Consider the following 26,404-nt stretch of genomic DNA (forward strand, 5'->3'; position numbering starts at 1 on the left):
AATGAAATCAATTGAATTGAGGAGATGCAATTTACTATCTCAGGAATAACAAAAAAAAATTGGATTGTTTCAGCAATACTGTGTCAGCTGAAAATAGCAGTTAAGTTTTAATTAAGGAGCCAGAAAAGAGAAAAAAAAAAAAAAAAAGGTGGTGATGGAGAGCTCCCTAGATTGGAACAAGTCCTGCTGTTGTTATTAACAATTACTAATTGTATCAGTACAGCTTTACAAGTGTAAGTAGCCCAATCAACAATGAATGTAGTCCAAACACAATGTCTAAAAAACAATGAAGACCAAAAAATACAATAGATTGACACTATAAAGCATCAAGAGGTATTTTGTTGAAATAAATGCACACAAAAATTAGGCTTTATACAGTATCTAGTATACAACTAGTGTACTAAAAGGTAATTTACAAAGTCAGATGTGTAGGTTAAATTAAAAGGTAATTAATAAAAGAATGCTATATGCAACCACAAAATATGAGGTGAATCAGCTACTGATAAATTAGCTATCTTTCTGAATGTTAGTACATCCCTTTGAAAATTGGACTTGTTCGGCATATGCTTGCTCCATATTCCTCATAATCTTCTTTTGTATGGCACGACTGGAAAAGAAAAAGGAAAGATTTGAACTCAAGGTATCTTAATTTCATCATTTAAGATGAAGAATCTTGACAAATAAACAGAAAAATAGAAAGAGGATGGAGGAATATAATTGAATAGTGCCAATGACACCGCTTCTAATATTAATATATAGAATAATGCACCATCAGCAGCACAGTTTGAGTTCCCATACTCTAGTTTCTCACTATTATTCTAGATTTATGAAGTAAGTATTCTGGTTGCTTCCTATAACTTGTATTTGTGGAAAGGAACATTTATATCAAATAGTCCAGGATAAGGATGATAATGTATGCCACCAAGCATAGGAATGTGAAGCTGACAAGTTGGCAAAGAATTTGCATCCCATAAAATCCAAGACTTACTCATTCAGAGTTCAATTATTAAATCAAATATCTCCCATACTGGTTTTATTGTGGTCGGAAAAACCTTGTTATTTTGTTCTTTACTTACATCTGTAAGTAATTATTCTAATTTCTATATTAATATTGTCGTAGCAAATAAGCAGGTACTACTGGGAATCTTCATTAGCCTTTGTTACAGGCTTTACTACTACTTCAACAGAGCATTCATTTTTTTCAATATGATTATTTCTCCAGTTTATTGCTTCAGAGATATGCAATAACCAACATATACAAACAAGAGAGAATTTGACAGAAAAAGAATGTAAAAAGATTGATATACCTCATAAAATTCAGGCATAGATGCAACTACAGAACCTCCAAACCAAACAGCATATCCCTGGATAGAATGAGCGACAACATTGACTTCAACAGGTTGAGGCTGGAAAGAAAAAAGAAATAAAAGATCAGAGTTGCACATAAAAACTAAAAGAACTGACTAAAGCTTTACTTACTTTTACATCCAAGCCAAGACGAGCAGTGGATGCAGCAATGCGGTCATCTACTATCTTCTTTACATCATTCTGCAATCTTTTATGGAAGTCCTTAAACATGGTTGACCCTCCAGATAATACTATATTCTGAGAACAATTCCAGATTTCAAAGTGACAAACTTATTCTTGATAAATATATATCAAAATAATGTCAGCAGAAAATCTTTAAGTACCTTATATAGAGCCCTCCTTGTATCAATTGGTGATGATTGAACACAACTGTCAATCACATCAGGTAATGGAGTAGTAAAATCATCATTGTAAATCTCTGGATGAAAGAAGATCTACACAAGAATTTTACTTTTGGTAAGTCCAACAATAAATCCTTATAGAGCTTTTCATCCAAGCATGAAATAAATAAACTTACCAAGAAAAAGAAAAAGGTTAGATAGGATAAGAAGGAGCTTTCTCACTGTTCGGATTTAAACAAAAAGAGAAATTATCAATAACACACTACATTTTCTCTGTATTACAAATAGGGATTTTTACAAATCACACCCTACATTTTGTCTATTTTATGATTCGCACCCCGTCTTTGGGGATTTTATAACGCGACCCTTCATTTTTCCTGTAATATTCATTTAACACCCTAACATTACTTTAGCTAACTGACATTAACCATGTTATATGGTTTATGTGACTTTAGTTCAAAAATTACTAAAATACCCTTAAGAAATCATCTATAAACCCTAAAATCCCAAAATAGGGTTGAGTTGTCTTTAAACCCTAAAACCCCAAAATGGCATTCAACCAAAAATGATTACAGAAACTAACCCCAAAATCCCAACTTAGGAGGAGTGATGTAGGCTTGGAGAAGCTCTTGTCGTTTGGGCAACTTCGGAAGGCAACCTCCTTCAACCTTCGACTGCTTGGTATTTTGGTGATGTAGGCTTTAGAAAGCTCTAATTCCAAGCTGCAACCTTCCGACTACAAGCTCCTTTAACACCGATGGCTTGGTATTTAGGGAGCTACTGCTTGGGGTTTGGAAGTTTTGAGGTCAGCTTGGCATTTAGGGATGTTCTTCATAGTTTGGGGAGCTATGAGATAATAAATTATAGAGGTTTAAGTTATGAATAAAATTAGAGATGAGTACAAGGGTAATTTAGGAATATTATAAATTATATAATAGATTATAACAGAATATTCTCTTTCTGGTATCGTTCTATTTGATTATAGTTAGGTTAAATTAACTCAGGGTGTTAAATGAACATTACTATAAAAAGAAAGGGTCGCGTTATAAAATCTCCAAAGACGGGGTGCGAATCACAAAATAGGCAAAATGTAGGGTGTGATTTATAAAAATCCCTTACAAATAAAGCCCTCTTTTTTTATTGTTAAAAATAAAGGCAACTGTTTTCTTAAAAAATACAAACAACACCCTACCATTTGATAGATAGATATAATTTAACTCAACCATCACGTTAACTTAATTATATAACTAAATTAAGTCTTCAAAATTGCTTGGCTACAAACCAAAACACCAATTTCTAACATAATAGGATTAAACAAAGCATTTAAAACACTAAAATCACATCCAAATATTGAATCCCACAAACTTAACAGATTCAAAACTATTGTTGTTTAATCTCAAAGGTCATATTAGAGGAGGGAGAAAAGGGTAATTTACAAAATATAAGAATCTCATTTGAAATGGACAAAATATTCTACTTTTCATGGCATTTTGTTATGTTCCTGTTAAGTAAACATAACTCAGGATGTTGCTCAGTTATTTTTGGCAAACCAGAGGCTGTATTTATAAATAACAAAAAGAGAGGGCTTTAATATAGTCAAAATGTAGGGTATTATCTGTAATTTTCTCAAACAAACAATGTTTAAAAAAAAAAGTAAATTTCCAACCTTTAAGATTTTATAAAGAACTCAATGTATTCCAAGTATTTTGTAACATGAGAAAATGCTAAAGAGCCCCGCTCACACAAGATCAACAATCATCAAGCACTATTTACCATAAAAAGAACGAAAAACAGAAACCTAGCAGTCTACCAGCCTATAACACAAATTCTCAAATGCTTCCACCTATTATACGTCTTCCAGGTCAAAGCCCTTTAGTATGATGTGAATTCTTTAGACTTCCATAATAACTCCATATTTTCTAGTTTCTATAGGCCTACATTCAAGAATGCAAGACCAAAAATTTCATGGTCAAAATTTGACAGTTTTTAAGAATGTAATCTTAACCACCTGCAATGAAGAGTCAAAATGGCTACAGTAATGGACCTCCTGCTAAGTTCTCCAATATTAATTGTCACTATCATCTTTCAACGGACCAATATCAAAGGATGTAAATTATGTCCAAAAGTAGGAGCTAACAGAAGAATACGAAAAAGAGAAGTGCCTTATGTGTAACCACCAGCAAATAACTTCATATATATGTGACATGATCATCACAAAAATATTAAGACTATCCAGAATTTTTGGTCCTCATATGTGAATCCTTCTTCAAACAACCATCCAAGATCACCTCCACAAGCACAGGTCATTTTGGTCTCACCTTCCCTAACATATTCTTTCCTAATTTCCTAATACAAAGCCCTCTTATTGGAGCCTCTTCCTACACTTGCTGCAGAAGATTGTACCATCTCAACTTGCTTCTGTAAAACCAATTTTAAAAATGTATACTATTAAGATTTTCCAGAATTGTTGGCCTTCATGATGTACAACCCTACTTCAAGCACCCCACAAAAAGACACTTCCACTGTTCCACAGACACAAGACATCTTGCTGTAATTTATTTATTCCCTAACATTTGTCTTTCCTGATTTTCCCTTTACACGCCCTCTAAGCCTCTTCCTATCCTGACTGAACAAGATCATACCATGTCCAGTTCTCCACTTGCTCTTGTAACTAGGAACAAGAACTGGTAGAGTGGCAGCAACCTATTTTTGCTCTTGTTTTGTAATAGAATCAAAGGTACCAGCCAGATTGACTAATCAAATACCAAATTCCTCTATTCCAAGTAGGGTCGAAAGCGGGTCGGAATTAATCTGACCCAACCCGTTATCCGATGATTCAGGTAAAAAATTTCTTTTCAATCCGAATATAGATCCAGATATAGATAGGATTTATATACTCAAATATTGATTCAGATACAGTTAGGTCTTTTTTTTTTTAACCCGAATACAGATATGGATACAAGTCTGATATAATTTTTCGGATGCAAATACGGATATTGAATAGCCGTTTACCTGCTTTTCAATGATATATAGTTTTTAGTTTGCTTAATTAAATAGTGAAAATTAAAATTATTATTAAAGATGTGTTATATATTGTTTAGAGATCAATTTTGCTAATTTATATATATTTGACATGCAAGAAATTTTTTTATTTTTTTGAAACTCTTAATATTTTGTGTTAATTGTCTCCAAAAGAAATGTCATAATTCGTTTAAATTCAATTCGCATTCGTTTAAGATCCAATTCTCTATCCAAAAATTATCCGTATTCGTTTAGTTAGGATCTGGTTTTAAATTTTGCTATTGTTTAATATTTATATCTGAATCTGTATCTATACCAAAAATATAGATCTAAATATGAGTTGAGCACTATCCGATCTGTTTTCACCCCTAATTTCAAGTCATCTCCTTCACTTCTTTCACCTTACCTATAATACTTGTAGAATATTTCCCTTCGTTTCATTCCCATTTATAGGTTTCCGTGTCCCTCGAGGTGTTGTACTTAATTTCACCATGATTTTTGGATAATCAGGGAATAAACATTTCATCCCATCCTTAAACATGAATTTTTTAGGTGCTTAGACATGGTCCTTGGAGAAAGAAATAGCTATAGTTTCTTTTGATAATAAAGCAGTTAGTCAATAAAACATGTAAATGAGTTTTTTTTTAAAAAAAATCATATTCCACTTTGGTATTCAAATTTAAGTAGCATGCAGTATGCTCCAAGAGGCAAATAAATAAACAACCATGAACTTGATAACTAGGTTCTGTTACAAACCAGATCTGGACCAATCTAGACATAAAAAAATATAAAAATATAGATGATGGTAAGCTTAGAAGTTAGAGTTCTAATCATGGATGGCTGTGCCGATCAGCACACCCTGTGCAGACCGACACTTGCCATGCCAATAATGGCATAACACTTGGCACGGGGTGTGCTAGTGGCACACCCCTGTGTTGAGCTATGCCAACCGGCATGCATGCCCTATCGAGCCGTGCCGAGCTGGCATGGCTATGTGCTGTTTGGCATGACCCCGTGCTAGTCATTGTGCTATGTAGAGCCATTTTTTTAAATTTGTTCTATTTTCATCGATCGTTATCAAATCAACTGATCAATTGATCATTTAGAACACTTAGATAAAATTGATGATGGTGATGGTGATGGCGATGGTAATAATAACGAGACTCAGTTTGGTTGAGGTGATAATGGAGATGAGGCATGCGTCCCTATTATACAACCTTCTCAGAGAGATTCTTTTTACAGAGGACTTGAGTTTATAGATAACAAGACATTAGGAGAAGTGCACCCACAAGATGATATGAGTTCATCATAATTACCATCATATCAATCACACCCACTAAAGTCAGAACACCATTATTATACTCTATATCTACAATCTACATATGCTTATGATATGTCTGTCGATACCGTTCATTTTCGTGTATATTCAATATTCATATCATATCACGGAAAAATTATAAAATTTCTATTTGCATGAAGACTATGTGATACGTTACAACGAGCAATACTATCGGTGAATGAGTTTTGAAGAATATCGGTAGTATTTAATACAACATTCTCGTGTTATTCTTGTGCCGACAAATGAAGTATTTGATTCTCCTCGTCATTTTATGTTCAATTAGATATTAATTTTAATTATTAAACTATTATCGATTAATATTATGTGTTCAATTATATTATGAAGTGTTCAATCATTAATATTAGTTTTAATAAATATCTTCAATCATAGTATGCGTTGAATAATATTTAAATTTAACTATTGATTTATCTTTAATAAAATATATCATTTACAAAAATAATCTAAAGATAAAACATTGTAATATAGGTTTTAAACTTTTAATACATATATTTAAACCAAAAACTAAATATTGACATATCGAAGGCCAAAAAACATCTTTAAATATCTTAAAAGTTTATTAAAAATATTTTAAATGCGTGCTACTGGCACGGCGGGGTGTGCCGCTCGGCATGCCTCGTGCCGATAGTGACAGAGCACAGCACGTGCCATTAGCACAACCATCATTGGTTCTGATAGTTTTGGTTTCACGTAAATCAAAGGTTGAGATAAAAAGATATAAATAAAATAGTAGAGGAAGGTCAAAACATGACATATTAGTAAACATTCAACGTTGTGACGGTCGTTTGAGGGGGGCGGATGGCCAAGAGTGATAGCAAACAACCATAAAGTAGGGTGGCTGCTGGAGATGGTAGTAGCTATCGGTTGAAGGTAAAATCAAAGCTTCTAACTTAGATCAACTCCTAAAAAAATAAACGGCTATAATTAACTTACTTCTACTCCTAAATTATCTAACACTTACTCCTAAGATAAACTTAAGACTAAAATAATTTTCAATGTTTGGATGATTAAACAAATAAGCTCAGCCCCCTCTATATATAGAGGTTGGATACAATAAATCCTACTCGGACTTAGCCATAAAAACCTATACGACTCGAACTATGGCTTATCTTAAAAAACTTAAATTACTTAATTGAACTTGCCTTAGTGGTTTACTTGAACTTAAATAAACTTATCTTAGTGACTTATATGACTTAACTAGACTTATCTTAAGAGCTTACATAAGATATAAATATGAATCAATTAAAAGATAAATAGACTCGATCTATCAAACTTAATGTCCTTATGATGCGATCCGATCTGACCCAGTTTGCATCAAATTCTATTTTTGTTGGACTTCTAATTTGTATATAATGCCATATTGCCATTTTATTTGAAGTGGATCTTTATGGACAACAAATTTTTCTTTGAAAGAGAACTAATTTTAAGACTAAAATGGTGAACTGCATTAGAGGTAAACCAACCTCAGGTCCAAGGAAACGCTCATATCCAACATCAACTGAGTATGGCACCCCAGTTTTTGGTTTGACACCAGACCATTGCTTTATGTACTTGGAAGGCTTCCTGTCATGCTTACTGTACTCCTGAAATTATGTACATGTCAATCAACAAATGTTTTAGTTTATGCTTGAATTTTGGCAGAAGCATATACATTATGGCTTTAGAGATGCTTGCCCAAAAAAAAAAAAATATGTAGATTAAAAGTACCAACCAAAACCAGGACTGTCAAGTTTCAGGCAACCAAATACTAGCATATTTCGTGCACTCAATATAATTAACAAAATTGTACGTAAAAGTGATGATTTCTACATCAGATTAAGAGACAACTGACTCTAGAATGTTAGAAGGAATATAAAACAGAGGGGACACTATGATGTCGAAGGGAATTCAAATCATTTTCTTTCCAAACTATCAACAAGTCAAACTAGATGAGTCGATCATATCATTAATATCCTTAACACTAGTCACTTCCTTAAATAACGTCCATAGGAACAATAAGTACACCATGAGACTGATAGATCATACTTCATACTATGAATTAAATACAAAATTACCTTGACAATATCTGAACAAGTGTAACAGTACATTTCTTTCACCTTCCGAGCTATATCAAAAGAGTCTTCTGGTGGTATAAGTTCTCCCCTCTCCTGTATAATATTTCAAAGATAAGGTCAGCACACCGTATCTCATAATGATACTCTTCCAGAACAGAATAAATTCCTAATGAATCTGCACACCAATTTTCTTAACAGAGAAAATCATAATTTCAAGTTTCCAAATAAATTAGAACTTTTGATATATTTTGCAATGTGGGAGCGGGAGCCATTTATAATTTCATATGACTTATGACATGGAAGATAGTACAACAATGAAAATCAGTAAGAAAATTTTGAGAAAAAAGTCAAGCATGTCTACATTGACTAAAATGTGTAACATCTGTTATCTTTTAAGGTGATAACTATTAATGCAGGAATTCAGGGCCCACTACTGCAAGGTACTTTCATAATATTGGCTAGAGATAGTTGTGCTAGTAAGCACTTGAATAGAGCTCGATTAGAAAACCATCAGATAAAAATCCTGGAATTTTTCCTTACACTAATAACACGTTATATCTTCTTAAAAATTTCAAATATCTTCTTTCAGTACTATCTAAACTCAGTTCCAGAATAAATTTCTTGCAAACACCAAAATATACCCCAAGGGTCCAATTTTTCTAGAACATTCATAACATTTCTCTTGTCCTACTTCATACCTTGTGGATGAGCTTCCAGTTAGGCACTATATTCTGTCATGATGCACAATGTAGAGAATTGAAACCAAAGTTGAAATCAATGACAGTCTTGGTAATTGGTATAAGAGTGTAAGTCATCTGCCAAGAGAAAGGGATTGACTATTGATTTACATGAATAACCAGTCAGACATCACCTTTGTTTAGCATACCAACATCAAGCTGGATAGAGAAAGATGCTCCATATTCCATGTCGGAGTAGCACATTCTTTTGCTTCAAGAAGGGAAATGTCCTCCTTCTTTAATTTTCTATTGGTGATATCTATCAATCAGCTTATGGATAAGCTAAGTGATATTTTTATTCAAAATGTTGAAATCAAGTGGCATCGCAGTGGGAACTAAGATCCATGTCAAGTTATTAGAAGGTCCTATCTCACCAATTCAGAGTCACAATAAAAGACTTGGAAGTACAAGTAGTAGACTTGCTCAGAGTTTATTACTTTCATCTGCAAGTACATATCAGAATATTTGATATCCATGCTTTTCCATTTGGCTGATAATTGCATTCAAATAAAATATAAGAACATGTAAGGCACTCTTTTTCCTTTGAACTTCAGAGAGGATAATATCATAATATTAGGCATCACATAGAAAAAGATTTTAACAGTGATAGCAACCATTAAAAATCCTCACATTATTCTACTTCTTCACCAGAACTGTGTATACTAAAATAGTATGCCAGCAGCTAACAACACCCAAGAAATATTTTACTTTGCAGCAACCATAGGAAGAGATTTTAGAAAACACATCTTTCATTTGAATATAAGTATTGGTTTGCTGCAATGTGACAAATGCCTCAATACCTCTGGTGGTGTTCATACAATTACAGAATATATGCACAGTATGCAGATCACAGAAAGGTGGAAAGAGAAGATGATTTATTTTAAAGTGCTGATGCAGGCATAAAATATAGAATACATTACATCCACAGAATCGTATCTAGAAATCAAGAACTAATGGAGTTCAAAACTCAAATAGTACCAATTAGCTTAGTGAGCAATTAGACATGAAGCAAAATCATTTTAAGAGCATCGCAAGCATAATAGAAACATTCAGTTACCTATGGTAAATATGCTAAACAAAGGGGCTTTGTAATGCCAAAAGATGTGAGCTAAAGAGACTGTACCTGTAACAGTTGCAAAACAAACTGAGTTACATCATTGCCTGCAATAGGAAAAGACTTTATGCTACTCCCAATCACATAGCCATTCACAACTGGCACAACATGTGCGGATCCATCTCCAATGTCAACTACAACACCTGTCATATCAGACTGAAAAAATGTGTTGATTAACAATAAAGGAAGATATTTAGATTTACTTATAAATGTCCAAAAATAAAAGCAAAAGGTAAATCTTTTTCCAGTACTGTATGAATGTAATTCATATGCCATAATAATCTCAAGCAGAGATATTTATGTCAAAATGTTCTTTAGTTGAGTACTATATGATCTGTTGGCAATGACAGGGAAGCTACTCTGGCAATGAGAAAGCATAAATGTCCCTATAAGGATCTATAAGGGTGTAACCTTATGACAATAAGATTGATAATGCAATTATTTGCAAACAGCAAGTAAGCTATCAAATTTATAAACAAGCATCAACTATCTGCACCTTGCTTAATTATGATAATATTGCCAATTTGGTCCTCACCAAAAACAAGTCACATAGTGTGTAGCTAATGGTCACAATGTGATACTATGGCATTATACTGTAATAACACAAATAATGGATAATAATATATTCACAGACAAACGGAAATAAAATTATAATGTTAAATAGTGCAAAGTCTAAAGCAACAACATGGACATTCAGAGCTTCAAAATGAAAAGAATAGCTGAAGAACAGTGATCCAAATTAGAAGGAAATGAATGATGTCCTCAGTACAATTTTGCAAATGAAGGAAATATGTAGAAGTGTCTCAAGTATTTTAAAAAAAATTACATATCTTCAGTCTCAAGAGTCTCAAGTATCCCATACCATTACATAATTACATGTAGACATAGAGTCTTCACTAGCCACTACAATGTAACAACAAAAGGAGAGTTCTACACTTCAAACTCAAGCTTATAATCATTAAGATACATGCTTTAGTCATGAATTGTTACATATTATGACTTTCTTATGACATCTGCTTTGTGCACACAGATAACACACCAATATTACAAAACTAATTGCACTGGAAGCATAATTGTTGGTCAAAATAGAACCATGGCAGACAAGCACAGGAAATAATACTTTGGTCTCAGAAGTCTAGAAAGAGAAGTAAACACACAAGAGACCAATATAGCAAGTGACCAAATATATCACTTGGGATTTTAGAGAAATAAATTGGCATGACGTAGATATACAATGACATAAAAAGTGTCTGTTTGAAAAGAGAACTTTGGAAAGGGACAGACATGGTAATGTCATATGTAACCAACCTTGGGAGTTGAATATCCAGCTGCAAGAGTAAGGACAGATTGGACAGCAATATAAAGCCCAGGGACATTAAATGTCTCAAACATAATTTCCCCAGCATATTCACGACTTTCAGGAGTCGTGACTGGGCTATCAGTCAAAAGAAAGTAATGATCTTCTGGATCACATCGTAAATAATTAAAAATACATTGTTGCCAGAATTTTTCCATTGTATCCCAATTCTGAACCTGGAAGGAAACAATATTAGTTAAATTGTGTAGTATGCACTATACAGCTTGATGTATTGTAGTTAGATGTGTACCTGACCATGATGCATAGGATAATTTACATTATATATGCCGCTAGAATGAGACAGAGCCTCCTCACCAATAAAGAAATCAAGATCAGCCATAATGCCCGCATTGTATTGCGCTATCGAATTTCCATTACTAGAACTATCTGACTGATTCAAAAATGATTCATTGACTGCTACAGCAGTTGGGATGGTGAATGACGGTTCTGAATTACCAGAAAATCCCAGCTTCGAATACCTAACGCAAGAAAACCAGAAACTTTAAGGAAAAGAAAAAAAAAAGAAAAAAAAAAGGAGAGAGGGAGTCATGTGCATGTTGAGCACATAATTCTAGATTCATCAAGAGGAGAGAATATGAAGCACGAAATTGGAAAATTGGAGACTGATTTATGTGTATCTGGAAAGGATGTGCCTCTAGCTGAGGAGCAATGCCAACAAAAAGAAAAGAACAACAAAAAGATCAGCAGTAGAGCATGGTGCCTGTGACTTTTTACCTAAAAGGACTTGCAACAGAAAGAGAAGAATACTTGCAGGCCAGAATACCAAAAGTTGAAGGAAGAACCTAACTTAAACAAAAGCAGAAAAATCTAGCCTTCAATTTATGTCAACTTCAAGAATGCACATAAGAGAAGCTCAAATAAATGTATTAAGGAAGCAGTGTCTTAAATCAATTAACCCAGCAAAGATAGTTCTATTTCACAGTAACAAACTAAAAGCTTCTAGAGTAAAATCAATCCAATCAATGTGAAAAGAGCAAGTAAACTTTCCATTCAACAGATGCAATGAGAGTAAGCTACCTGGCTTTCATACCCTGAGGATGTATACTCCTACAATGAGGATGAAAGAAGTAAAGCAAACTGTCTGAACTATCAAGTATAAACCATAAATTACAATTTCTTGTGGATTCACAAACCACAATACATACAATCTCTCATGATTTATTTCACATTTTAGCAAGAATCTTAAGAGATTCTCAGGCTGTTGGCCTAATATCATGCCTTTTTAAGCATACGATGAGATAGGTCTATGAATAAGTAGTATATGTTGCAACGAAGTAATTTGTTGTCTTACCACAAAAATCTTGCAATATTTTGATATTAGTAATTTCTTTTATCTTTCAATCTATAATTTGAGCCCATAACTAGGCCTGCTTAATGCTTTACCATGTAGGCGGAGGCAGCCTTGCCAACTATATACAACTCAAGCAATTTAAAATAATGCTAAGAAGAAAGAAAAGGGAAATGGGAGTTCATCAATTAGCAGGAGATTTCTAGAATCAGAAAAAACAGATATTTAACAAGTTTAGGGTTTGGCAGGTTTCTGTTATCCCTTTCTTCTGATGATTCCTTCATTTGCCTAGAGATCACACCAATGCAATTTTTGTGCAACCAATTGGTTCTTGCTGGAGCTAGTAAGCCAATCAGGAATATCCTCTCATTAAAAATTGTCTGTTTTTGACATGCCAAATCTTATCCATAATCCTCATTCCTCCATAGTTAGACTTTAGGAAGCTACTCTGCGCTTATAAATCAACACAAAGTCACTAAGCAATCAGCGCAGCAACATATACAAGGAAGAGTAACCCGACTCAATCCGTCGAATGTAATCATAACATAGAAGTAGTTATCCTCCCACCAAAACTGATGCCTAATCCTCTTTCCTATTTGAAAACACAAACAGTTCTTTGACCGATGCATAGCAACGTAAGCTATCAGATTACTCGCACAAAACACAAACATATGGATGGAAAAAAAAAACGTCTAGATGCTTTCATTAGCAAGAACAGATCTTCGAGGCCCAACTGGGATAAACAGATCCAAGAAAGGAGAAGGAAAAGAGTACCCGCTTCCATTGTCAATGACGACGGCCGGTCGAGAAGCAGCGTCCATTCGGGGGGAGGGGATTGGATTGGATCCGACGCGGAGAATCCGAGAGCGGCGCGGGGCATCCGCACATGGCAAGGGTCAGCTCGCTGGCGGTGCCGTCGATCGAAGAATCATAGGATTGCGCGCTTCTCTCTTTTCTCTTTCTCTCTCCTTTTTTCCCTTCCCTTGATCTCGATCGAGCAGGAAGGTACGACCACGACCAGGTCTATCTTTTGCGCGCTCTCTTTGAAGTCTACTTTGTTTTAGCGAATATTGCTAATGGCGAGGAGGGGAAGCGCCAACTTAGTTGTGTAATCGTAGCCTCTTCGGTCGCGCATAACAACAAACAGGTTCAGGTCCTCTGACATATAGTAATAGAAAAGCATTGCCTCTTGTTCATTAATTAAAGGGATTTCTTTTTGTTTTCATTTAACACCCTCGCCTTGGTATTAATTTCACCTTGGGTCATTTGCATAAAATAATCATTTAATTTTTAAAATAATAAAAATAGGTTCTTGCGGACGTTTGTGTGCATCTCTTATGTAAATTAGGTACACTTTATTATAAAAAATAAATACATTCGGTTTCAAGAGCTCAATCTTATAATCACTAAAATATAAACCCTATTCACTTTAAGAATAATTTTTTTCTTATTCTAAAATAATAACTAAATATTATAATATAAATAATATTCATCAAATTATATCTTATATCGCATACAGTAACATAATTACTTATTAACCTACTTTATATCAAATCAAAAAATATTTATAATAATTTTATTAAAAAAACCATCTTCTTTTTTTACTTTGTATTAATAATAATTATACTATTAATTCAGAATATAAGTGAATATAAAAGACAAATTTATAATTCATTTATTCTCATATTTAAGTTTTGATGTAAATTAGACACGTCGTGAAAAAGTTTAGCAAATTTAAAATAGTCCAAAAATCTTCTTTTTAATCCAATCATTGCCCTTTCGTTTATTTTATTTTATTTTCTATCAAAAGAGAGACCAACAACCTGATAAGTCAAAACACAAATTTTTCTAAGGTCTAAGCGGTAAAATGACCTCTCTCTCACATGAAGAACTCGATCGCCTACCTTATTCCTTTCCCTATAGGAATGAAAATATTTTACATTTGATAAAGAAGAAATATTAAGTTTAATCCTTTATGCGAAAGATGGTTATCTTCATTTTTTATTATCTGCAGCAGACCAAGGTAATTCATCTCCAAGATAATGTTTGTTGTTACGAAGTGAGATAGAATCTCAGTGGCACAAAAGAGAGCATAGGCTTCTAGGTTTTTTTCTTTTTCTTTTTGAGCAATAGGAGTTATATTTAGCTTTGCCTAGCCTTATACAGATGGAGGCGATCGAGCATCTAGAAGAATAAGGTTACAAATTCTAGGTCAGGTGGGTCATTAGGCCCAAGAATACAGATGTTAGTAGATAACCTACTTTGGCAGGCTACTCAGTCAGTCGACCGATTACACTCTCTACACACATGTGAAAATTTTATATCTCAAAATCACAATACTAACCTTTGGCACTCTACAATCGAATTCTTTAACTCTACATGGGCTTGTTCCTTTGTGGTTTAACAAGTTGAGTGCCTCTAAGCAATTAGATTCAATGACCAAATTGTACTCCTTTGCCGCCTGCCTCATCCTTAATCAAATGGTAGACAACTCTATTAGATTCAACAACCAAACACCGCTGAGACCTGCTCCAAGTCATTGCGTTGCCAAACTAAGCTAAGCTAAGCTATCAAACGACCAAGCTAAGCTATCAAACGACCAACCACCAAACAATTTCTCCATAATATTATTTAGGGTTAGAGTTGAACCCATGACCTCCTTGGTTATGGACAAGATACCTACCAACTCTATTATAGTTGGTTAGTGCCACTGCACAAGAGTTAGCAACTACCTCACAAAATAGCTTCCAGCAGAAAGTGACAACTCTCGGCACTGTCGGCAAGCACCATAGTTTGCTCCAACCATGTATGATTTTCCTAACAATTTTTCAATGTATTAGAAAATTAATTAATCCACTAAAATTTGATTTTATTACTGTACTAGTTTGAGAAATAGCAATTTCAGTATTATATTAATTTTGAAAATAGTTTTAACAATGACATACATTAGTAAATATTTATTAATGTAGCAATACTTTTGTGTTATGATCATAATTCAATGCATTAGTAAAACGCATTAAAACCAACCGTCGGATCTTAGAATATAATGGCTGAGTGGCTAAATAGAGGATGATTATAGAGGATTAGAGATGAATGGTAGACATAGAATGGTTATGAATGGTAGATGAAATCTGATGGAAGGGGATAGGAAAGATATGGAAGGATAATTAAGAAAATCTAGAAAAGAATTCGAAATAGAAGAAGATTGAGATCTGATTTTGATCTCAATACAGCTAACCGATGATCCAACAGTGGGAGGATACTTATCAGATTTAGATGGAAAATAGATCTCTGAGTTAGCTTTCCGGAATGGGGTGATGGGTTCTAGAGCGATTTGTTCTACACTGGATTAGAACAAATCTAAAGGTGGATATTTCAAAATAAATTTCAATCGATCTAATCGTCCAAAAGATATGATATTCTAACAGATTGTTCCCGTGGAAGTTAAGGATCCAATACAATCCAAATTAGGTCGATCAAATTAATAGATGAAGAGTTATTGTGCAAATACCGACCAAATGTCAAATAGTTGTGAGATGGATGTGAAAGATGGAACTTGAGGATGGGCGTAGGGAAGACCTTAAGACGTGGAGAAAGTGAATGAAATTGTGTGGGCGAGACCAAGGTGCTACTCAAAGCAGAGAAGATGAGGGAAAAAGAAGTCGACTCTCAAGGTTAAGAAGAAACGACTGGTTAAATACGAGAGATAGAGACATAACTATGATAAGTTTCAAGTCCTAAACTAATAAAAGGGGGAGAAGTGAGCTTAAGTCAGAAGCTTTATAATAATTCATCCATGATACCTACAAATGAAGATCAGCCCTTCTATTTATATGGGAGATACAACTGGGTTTAGCCTGTTACCAAATATGGAACTAAACTAAAGCAAATGCAATAAATAATAAGCAAATAGGGTAGATAATTTTATTGAGCCCAGCCTAATACCCTTTGAGTGGACCAATTTGGCCTATGGCCCATCCTCTAAATCAACCTGGATAGTAACATTCTATGAAAAAACTCCTAAATAACTATTATAAAACTAAAGCAAAATGTTTTTTTCTCGGCAAATCTAAGCTCTGTTTTACTAGATAACTGTAATGATTTCTGCCAAGTTGTCGATATAAGTAATGATCTTTCTAAATCTTCTTCCGGTAGCTAAATTGATAATAAGAAATTTCAAGAGACGAATCACAATGTAGAAAAATAAGAACATAGATTGGAGAAATAAAGATAGAAAGAGACCTTCACGTCCTAATGGAGAGTGATCCCGATATAGAGGTTATCCATGGATTGCCAAAAAAGGAAGGCGGCAAAGGTCATCGCGAAATACGTCGCCACCCTCAACATTGCCGCTCCCTGGCTCACTCTAATCCTTCTTTCCTCTCGCTGTTCTTTCGAGTTTGGCTACAAATACCCGCCACCCCAAAAGCCATAGTAAACTCTAGCGACTGTCGGCTCCTCGATAAGAGGGGATTTATACATGAATAATCCCAACTTATCTAGAATAAGCACCGATAATAATTGAATATTTAATCAATCGGTCAAATAAAAAAAATCCCTACATTCTATTTTATTATCATTCACGCCATCTCATACCAATATTGATTGTTTGAAGTCTGTAATTTACCTTATTTTCAAACAATTATTATAAATATTTGAGTTAAAATTAAACTATATTAAAATTAAACTATAAATATAAAATGTTTTTTAAATTTTCGAGTAAATTTTTTTAAGATTAAGGTAAAAAGTAAAAGAGAATCAATTATGTAAGATACAAGTAGGGGTATCGTCAACAAAATATTTTTTTTATTCTCGTACTTGAGGTTAGGTGAAAATTAACTTAAAATATTTTTGAAACATTAAAATTATAATATAGCAGTTGAATAAATATTTATGTGGTAAGAGTACGAATAATAACACGGGGAAAATATGATTAAATAAGAGAAGACAAGCTTAAGATGTAATTGAAGACCATAGCCTAAGTCGAGCTTTGGGTAGTCATGTATTTAGAATTTTATACTTTGAGAGATATAAAGAGGTGGAAACAAGTGGTGTCTCAATTCAACCAACGCTACTGCGATCTTTCTCATAAAATAATGTTTCTCTTCACTCCTGGATCTTTCTATTAGGCATCAATTCAGATGGAAGGCATTGTTAGCATCAATTCACACCTATAGGCTGCCTTCCATCAAAGATAGATACAAAAAATGGCGCACTCTAAAAGAAATAAACCAACCTAATCCTTAGAAGATGTCAATCTGTTGCTAAGATACAAGAAAATGCAGATAACATACAAATTCTCCTGACCAATAGAATAGTGCTCGGATGGTTAAAAGACCGATAGAATAGTACTCAGATAGTTAAAAGGGTTCATGTTTTATGTATGAATGCTTCTCGATTCAAAATTTGACGAAACAACACCACCATCGGATTCCCACTTTTCTTAAAATTAAATAAATAAGATCCTACTATTCCCCTACTTCATTTCACATGGAGAACCAGTTTAGAAGTTGTCCATAAATCCATAATAGAAGGATGGAATGGATGAACTTAGAGAAACAGGGCTTGCCTCTGTATCATACAATGACAACAACAAAAATCCAAAACAAACGACAGTCTCAGATAGCAAATTTAATAGGAGTACCAAAGTTGCAGAGTTAACTGACGAAAACAAAAAGGAAGAAAAGAAAAGAGATCACCTATAGTGACAGTGTTGTGCGCAAGGAGGAGAAAATACCAGATGGTAAACTACAAAATTAATGGAAGCTATACGAATAATCTGAGTGCTGCATACGATACTAATTGTCATCTTTATAGATGTTCTTGTGCTCTCCAGTATCAGAAGCTGCCTTACTGGTCATATCAAAAGCTGCGACGTGGTCTGTTCTCGGCAATGTTCACCCTTAAAGCTCGACCATCTAAACTCTGCAGCACCAGCAAATAGAACAAGACATGAGTAGATAGGGTTGGTTGATCAACTGATCTATTACTCTGCAGAGTTCATTATAATATCTGAACCCAAATAAACGATGACAATAATAATAAGAATAAATCATAAAAGATGGCTAAAAATGGTGTGGATATACCACTAGTAGTAGTATTTCAATCAGATTATGAACAACCTGTTGCCCTAGTCTTTCAACATTTAAATATAATTTAATTAGGCCAGAAATGTGTCCAAAATACACCACACCAATGAGGAATCACCTGTCCGTCAAGGGCAGCAATTGCATCATCCAATTCGTTCTGTGTCGCCATTGTTACAAAACCAAATCCACGTGAGCGTCCAGTTTCCCGGTCATACACAACTCTTGCATCAACTACTTTGCCGTGTTCACTGAATACTTGCTCCAAACGTGAGTCATCCACTTGCCATGGAAGATTGCCAACATACATCCTGAATGAAGGTGCAGATTCTTGAGTTCTTTCTACGCGAGCACCTCTTGGAGCTGCCTTATTTACAGTCAGAAGCCGGCCATTGACGTCCTGCTCACAATGTAGAAAAGAAGCTTATATGAGCACTATGGAGACCAGGCCAGGGATATGGTGTTTTCTTTGCTTCAAATATATCCTTAGAGTGGATCCCTAGTGAAGTTTTCAGAATTGTAATTAATCATACAAACTAAAGTATCCATTTTATGAAGAAACTACTTTTACTAGACATTTCCTAAGTTATCCAATAAATCAGAAAAGAGAGGAGCGAGCCCTCAAGCATATAAGCCAATTTGCTATGTTGAATTATTCTATAGGATAATAGACTAGGTTCAACATCGATTATAGAATAGCTTGTTGCACACTCATCATTAGATCAATGGGAGTGTCATATGTTTCCAATTTACTTTTAGTTTGGTATAAGTTATCTTATAATATTGTACTGTACACTACTTGATCCTTAATTATCACAACTCAAAACAAAATGCTGGCAGTACATAGATTATCAAAGAATTACTAGTTCAAGGAAGCAGAAGATAAATGAGGACCAATCTTTAATATGTGACAGCTAAATTCAAGATTATATCAGAATGTTTAGTCAAACAGAATAATTACAACACAATCAAAACATATATATTATTTGCCCAAAGAACGCTTTGCCATCAATGTTTTACTGGAAGTTCTCAGAACTTCCCCAATAAAACACTCCTAGAAGATTGTGCTTATGATGCTATTCTCAGGCTCTGACACTAGGATATATTGTTCGCAATATTTTTGTCAGACCAAGCCAACATATTTATCCCCAAAAATTATTTTTCGGATATGAATACAAATCGGATACGAATACAAATCTGAAAATATGGATACGAATACAAATTGGATAAAAAATTAAATCTTAATTGGATAAGAATACAAAATGAATTTATTACTATCATCTATACATAAACAAGAAAACTCACAAAATCAACTAATAAACTCACAATTCAACTAATAAACTCACAAAATCTGCACATCTACTGGATACTTTTACAAGATGCATACTTCTAGAAAATCTACATATCTATTGCAACTAATAAACTCATAATTTCTACACATCTATTACAAAAACATAAGACGTAGAAACATAAGTTCACCATGTTCACATAGTAATAATGACAATTACTATCAAACCTACCCATTCCCAATAACAACGGACAAATTTTGTCTTGCTCCACAAAGCAACCATCCATTTTGCAATGTGGCAATAGATAAGCTTCAGTTTATTATTACATTATCCGTCACTATTGCTACAAAAAGCCTACAACTCTTTTGGATCAGGAAGCCACTGTTACACAAACATAAATATCTATCAACCAATATAAATAAATAAAAATAAATCGTGCGTGCACTAGCTACGCTTATCCGCGGAGCACCCAATCCCATTTCACATTGCCATCATCACAATGCCAATGCCCAAAACTCTAACCCTCCTCCTCCTATCATTTTCCTCGCTTCGCCGTTGTAAAAGCTCCAGCCCTAGTTCGTCCTCAACATGTCCGATGCTGATGACGCTGGATTCCCAACGTATGGAGGTGGCGGTGGTTGGTTGAGCTCCTGCAGAAGGTTGGGACCGTGCGCCACCTTCTGCCCACCACCACCATGATCTAGAGCTCAGTATCGTGGCTACGATGGGTCAAAGGTGAGGAGATGGGTGGTTCGCGAAGGTGATGAAGGCAATGCACGATAGAGGGGGAGAAGATGGAATGGCGGTGGTTATAGTGGGTGGGGCAAAAAGAAGGCAGTGGTGGTAGAGTGAAGCAGCACTGGGACGAAGAAAGCGAAGAGAAAAATAGAAGGCAACTGCTAGGGTTTGTGAAATAGAGGGATTAAGTGATTATATATAAGCGGGTTAATGGATATCCAATATCTGGTATCCAGATCCGGATCTAACTAACTTATATAAATCGTATTTGAATCCAGATCCAGGCTATTTGCCAAGTTCTATTCGTATCCAGACCCAGAACGGATAGCAGATTTGCACCTGTATCCGGTTCAAATCAGGTAGCAGGTCAAGTCGGAGTTAATCCGACCCATTTTCACCCCTAGCTAAACATCATAATAACTTCATTATAGAATACAAACACTATTCATCAAAATTATATCTTATATCACACACTAACCCAATTACTAATTTACCCTTAATATCTATCTCATCAAACTATTTTATATCAAATCAAAGAATATTCATTGTTATTTTATAAAAGAAAAAAAAATCATCTTTTCCTTCACTTTGTATCATATCAAAGATAATTACTATACTCTTATCATAAAATATAAGTGAACATATAAATAGTTATTCTTAGAATAAAGACATCATTTTAGGAATAATTTTTAAAAAAATTATTTTGAAATTGACATTATTCCTAAAGTAAACAAAGCCTTAATGATTAACCATATTTGTTACAATGAAAGATACACAGGAGTTTCTTCCTGATAAGTTAAAGGCTGTGAAAAGTTTCAGGATGTTTTACTCTGGACACATTTAACCATATTGAACTAATAAGAAGTGATTTAGTCCAAGATGAAGATACCTTAAAAGGGAGCGCAAAATTGATCGAGGTGGAAGTAGGAAACTAGATTTGACGTGATAGTCCCTTGACTGACAATCATGTTCCAAGTAGCATTAAATTGGAGAAAGAGAACATTTATTCAAGTAGCCAAAAGGCCCAAAACCAAAAGGTTGGAACTTAGCCACATACCAATTGATTCTTGTTAGTTATTTTACTACTTATGAGCATTAGCATGTGTTTCTGTGTTTATATATAATGACACTAGCAGAATGTCCAATTACTGGCCTTTTGTATAATGTCTTTATTGTTAGTTTTTCATAACGACACCAACGATTATAACTTAGAAGCATTGCTCATGGCTTTAGTAGTTGGCTTACTGGGAATTGTTTCTTCTGACCATCACCTGCTAGAGGCAGGGGTATCTAACTTCCTCATTCGATGCAGAGAAGAACAAGACCCGCAATGCATTAGTCAGGCTCATAGGTTAAAAAAATACTGCTCAATGAGAATATCAGATCTGAATAACAGAACTTCCAGGAGGCTACCATTAAAGTCTACCACTGCGTCGTAATTGTACAGCATTTTGTAATCCAATTAACCCACATTATTGTTCATTGTTTGATAATTCTTTCCAGATGTACTATACACAACTTTCTGAATCAGCAAAATGAAGGAGCTTTAAAGTTAAAACTTTAAACTCCATCCCAAAAACATCTGACGATAGAAAAAATTCAAAAATATGGAAGGCAAGTAGCGTTTCTCTCTATCAATAAAAACAATAATAGATAAAAACATATCTAATACGTAAATATATACGAAGAGAGGGAGGTAAAAGATGTATTGAATATACTACAATGGATGAGACCTACTCCGATGGGTGCACATTAACTGAATAGGGCTTTCTAAATTAAAAATCCATGTAGATTCATAGAATCTAGGATACCTAACAAAATTTTTACATTTTTAACAAATTTTTATCAATGAAATATTAGGGGCTGAGAACAACAATCCTAGAAGTAGTAAAACAAAATATATTCTAGATAAACTCCATCATAAACAAAACATGAACCCAGTGAATCTTCCTTCTGTGAACATATGAGAAAGATTCGCTATTCAACTCTAAAGCTAAACATGCTAATGCAGTTCCAGTCCAATATTACTTTGAAACTCTATTTGATCTCTTTAATAGATGATTAAGATGGACATTTTTTCAAAAACAAGCATAAGAAAATGTCCACTCCTCTGAACCTAACAATGAGAACCCAAAGCAAGGAATCCTGGAACCAACAAAAATATAGAATCTGAATACCCAAGCATAACATTTTGACTCAAGGACAAGAGGCACAAGACAGGTTATAAACAATTTTAGAAACATGTAAAAAAATGATAGATCAAGAGTAATCATGGGGAAAATATATTAAATGAAATCCAATAGAAACATGCTATGAGAAAATATTCTCTCAGGAAATCCACTAACATTCTTAATTAACAATATTTCAAGCATTATTTTATCTGAGAAAATCTATCATTCAATGATCAATAAGCTCAGCTACTCCAGACGACCAGAGGAATACATGCTAAGAAAATAAACGAAAAAGCTTGAACAAGAAACTTACATAACGATTCAACATCTCCACAGCTTTCTCTGCTTCTTCAACTGTGCTCATGGTAACAAACCCAAAGCCTCGACTCTGATCTGTTTCCCTATTATAAATAACCTACAAACACAGAAACAGAAGAAAAAAAAAAAGAGAAGAATTTACATCACTCACATCTCAGATATTTAACAAATACAAACGACACAGAAATTCAACACAATCCCATACTCTCATTATCTTACAACACGCTCAAATATCCTTATCGATTTGCTTACCCACAAAACAAAGCACTTGCTAATAATCTCAACACATGCCCTAACCAAATTCAGAGAATAAAAAATTTATAAAAAAAGCCCTGTTAACTACAGAAGCATCAAGAATCCAATGCAGGAAACTGAGGAACCATTACAGTAAGGAAACTCTTAGTCTCTTGGCTTCAATTGAGGCTCTTCACTAAACTATATATAACGTCAACCTTGATAATACCCGGAATTCAGCAGAATTTCACGCTCTTGTTATCGTACACCATGTATGTATATATATATAACCTTCTCAATTTTTTTCTACACAACAACACCTTTCAAAGGGAAGTAATATTTATGATATCCCCCAAATAATAAAATTGATGAACTAGTAAAGCAAAACAAATCTTAGCTTCAGTTCAAGATATTTACAATACATCATACCTCTGCGACCTCGACGACACCAGCCTTATCGAACAACTGCGCGAGATTCTCACTATCCATATCATACGGGAGATTCCCGACAAATAGCTTCGCCTCCTCGGGAGGTTCCTGATAAGCCTCCTCCTCTGCCTCCTCCTCCTCCACACCCTCTTCAACAACCCCTCCCTCCACTGCCGCCTCCGCCCCCTCCCAATCCGAGAGGCTGGCTTCGGTTCCCTCCGGGGCGAGCCCCACCTCGTTCTCCTCCTCCTCCTGTTGAGCCCAATCGGACGTCTGGGCCACGAGGGGGACCAAAGGAAGCTTCTTTCTGAGGGAAATGGAAGGAGAGGAGAGGGAGAGGTGGAGGAAAGTGGTGGGCTTCGCAGGGAAGGGGAGGAAAGGGAGGGAAGAGGGCTTGGAGGAGGGGAAGAGGGTGGGGAGGGAGGACTCCACCATGGATAAGGAGGACCTCATCAGAGCCGGAGAAGACGACATGGCTGCGAAGGGAAGAGAGAGAGGGAGGAGGGGATAAGGGGGGAGTAGAGGAGAGGTGGGAAGAGGTTGGTATACGAATGGGGGAGATTGGGTTTTAACTTTTAAGAGGGGAAGGCAAGGGTATGATTCGGGATTGTCTGCAAGTTTGGTTGTAGGCGTTTTCTCCAGTCGGATACTTGACGCGCTGCCATTGGTTTGAACTTGTTTCGCACGCTACACGATTTACTCCAGCCAAATCTGAACTTGGCTTCAATAAGAGCATCTCCAACCCTCTAAATTTGGAGTCTGAGTTCCAAACGGGCTCTAAATGGAGCTCCAAATTTAGAGCCGCTAAGGTGGAGCTCCAAATTTGAAGTCTTATTTAAAAATTTTAATTTTTCCCTATAAAAATTTAATCCAAAAATTTAAATTTTATCTATATCCTTCGTTTAATAATCTAATTAATTTTTAACAAATATAATATCATTGAAAAGATCTCATCAAAATCTTTAAAGTAAGTCTAATATTAAATTATTTAAGTTATTTAACTGCTTAATAATATATACGAGAAGTATATATATATACCTTGAGTAATCTAATTAATTTTTAACAAATATGGTATCATTGGGAAAATCTCATCGAGATCTTTAAAATGAATCTAATATTAAATTATTTAAGTTATTTAACTGTTTAATAATATATACGAGAATATATATATATATTATTAAACTAGAAACTTTCTGTTAAAAATGGCAAGCTTTCGCTCATTTATTGTGTTTTGGGATTATAAAAACTAAGGATTAATTAAACCTAGATGAAAAATATTAAATGGCTATTTATTCTCAATTTTCCTCTATTTCTAAATAAGATTAAACTAGTCCTCAGAACTTGTAAAATTAATCACGGGATATCTTTTTAACTAACCGAAGACACATTTTGAAGATTTTTACATAGTTAAAAGGGTCAATTTATCACAAATATATAAAAATAAGTAATATTTAAAGGTCTGTTTAATTATCTTAAAGATTACAAAATATGAAGAAACAGAAAGTCTAAACCATTTCAACTTAGAGATTTTACTGTGATTGTTCCTCCATTTTTAAATTCCTTTTGGTTTAATTATCTCTAAATTATTATCCTCCCGTTGACTCGCGTGGAATAGTAATAGTTTTATTCTAGAATATGCCTCATTATAACGGTGTAGTAATTAAATAATTTAACTCTTATTGGTATATTAATTCATTATTCTCTTTTATCTTAGTTTATACAATTTTTAGAGAATAAACTAATAATAACTCATTATTATTATTTTGTCCATAAATTAAATATTATTTATTTACACATCATTTTAGCTACATTTGATATTACTTCTCTTTTCGAAAAAGTAGTCATGTCACATAAATATATTATTATATTCGTATTACAATGCAGTAACATAATCTGCGCTACCATGCACTATATAGTTATATATCCATACTATCATGCACCGCATAACTGATATCAACACTGTTGCACACTAAATAACTATATATCCACATTATCACGTACTATATAGTTATGTCCGCGATGTCATATGCTATATAATTATATGCCCATATTGTCACGTATTTGTAAGTCAATATTCATCCTAGTATGAATATATAAGGAATTTGAGTCCGCATTTATAATAAATATATTTTATTAACACTAGTTTACATCCAATCAAATGTATTTTTATTATTTAGATCAATACAAATTTACTAATCTCTAATATTATAATATCAATTTTATGTTTATAATTGTTGCTCCTTATATTAGTATTCAACTAAATAATAAAATAATTTATACTGATATTAATTTTTTTTATATTAAAAAATATATTTTAGAATTGGCTTTATTCTACGTGTGATTGAAGCCTAAAAGTGTACCATTTACTCTTAAACTATTAAAATTATTATAATATTCATACTTATAAAGGGATGCCGAACGTTACACTTTTAGATATTATTAAAAATGATTTATACCTCTACATCCTTCACCTCTTGATCC

The 26,404-nt window shown here is 34.1% G+C and overlaps 2 protein-coding genes across 2 annotated transcripts; both read right to left on the reverse strand.

Moving 5' to 3' along the window:
* Positions 1-287: 287 nt before the first annotated feature.
* Positions 288-13,807, reverse strand: LOC140772720 (actin-related protein 3-like). Its single transcript, XM_073114923.1, has 10 exons — positions 13,433-13,807; positions 11,600-11,828; positions 11,301-11,525; positions 10,002-10,148; positions 8,142-8,234; positions 7,551-7,670; positions 1,692-1,802; positions 1,480-1,605; positions 1,308-1,406; positions 288-607 (listed from the first exon to the last, which is right to left on the reverse strand). Exons 1-10 carry the CDS (start codon positions 13,477-13,479, stop codon positions 527-529), a joined length of 1,278 nt encoding a protein of 425 aa, XP_072971024.1. The 5' UTR covers positions 13,480-13,807; the 3' UTR covers positions 288-526.
* A 4,450-nt stretch (positions 13,808-18,257) lies between these two features.
* On the reverse strand, positions 18,258-24,469 carry LOC140772169 (28 kDa ribonucleoprotein, chloroplastic-like). The gene is made up of 4 exons (XM_073114097.1): positions 23,924-24,469; positions 23,256-23,357; positions 18,866-19,144; positions 18,258-18,583 (listed from the first exon to the last, which is right to left on the reverse strand). The coding sequence occupies exons 1-4, from the start codon at positions 24,395-24,397 to the stop codon at positions 18,521-18,523; spliced, it is 918 nt and encodes a 305-aa protein (XP_072970198.1). The 5' UTR covers positions 24,398-24,469; the 3' UTR covers positions 18,258-18,520.
* Between the last annotated feature and the right edge of the window lie 1,935 nt (positions 24,470-26,404).

Source organism: Typha angustifolia, chromosome 12 (assembly GCF_048772165.1).
Source record: "Typha angustifolia cultivar Huaian chromosome 12, ASM4877216v1, whole genome shotgun sequence".
Lineage (NCBI taxonomy): Eukaryota > Viridiplantae > Streptophyta > Magnoliopsida > Poales > Typhaceae > Typha > Typha angustifolia.

What these genes read in the sequence shown, in the direction of transcription:
- LOC140772720 (XM_073114923.1), bottom strand. Translation starts at nt 13,479, where the DNA reads ATGGACGCTGCTTCTCGACCGGCCGTCGTCATTGACAATGGAAGCGG. An exon ending in CTTGTTCAGATATTGTCAAG is followed by an intron (nt 7,671 to 8,141) that starts GTAATTTTGTAT and finishes ACATAATTTCAG; the next exon opens with GAGTACAGTAAGCATGACAG. An exon ending in GTCTTGGCTTGGATGTAAAA is followed by an intron (nt 1,407 to 1,479) that starts GTAAGTAAAGCT and finishes TTTTCTTTCCAG; the next exon opens with CCTCAACCTGTTGAAGTCAA.
- LOC140772169 (XM_073114097.1), bottom strand. Translation starts at nt 24,397, where the DNA reads ATGTCGTCTTCTCCGGCTCTGATGAGGTCCTCCTTATCCATGGTGGAG. An exon ending in GTGTCGTCGAGGTCGCAGAG is followed by an intron (nt 23,358 to 23,923) that starts GTATGATGTATT and finishes CTGTGTTTGTAG; the next exon opens with GTTATTTATAATAGGGAAAC. An exon ending in TTGCTGCCCTTGACGGACAG is followed by an intron (nt 18,584 to 18,865) that starts GTGATTCCTCAT and finishes CTGGTGCTGCAG; the next exon opens with AGTTTAGATGGTCGAGCTTT.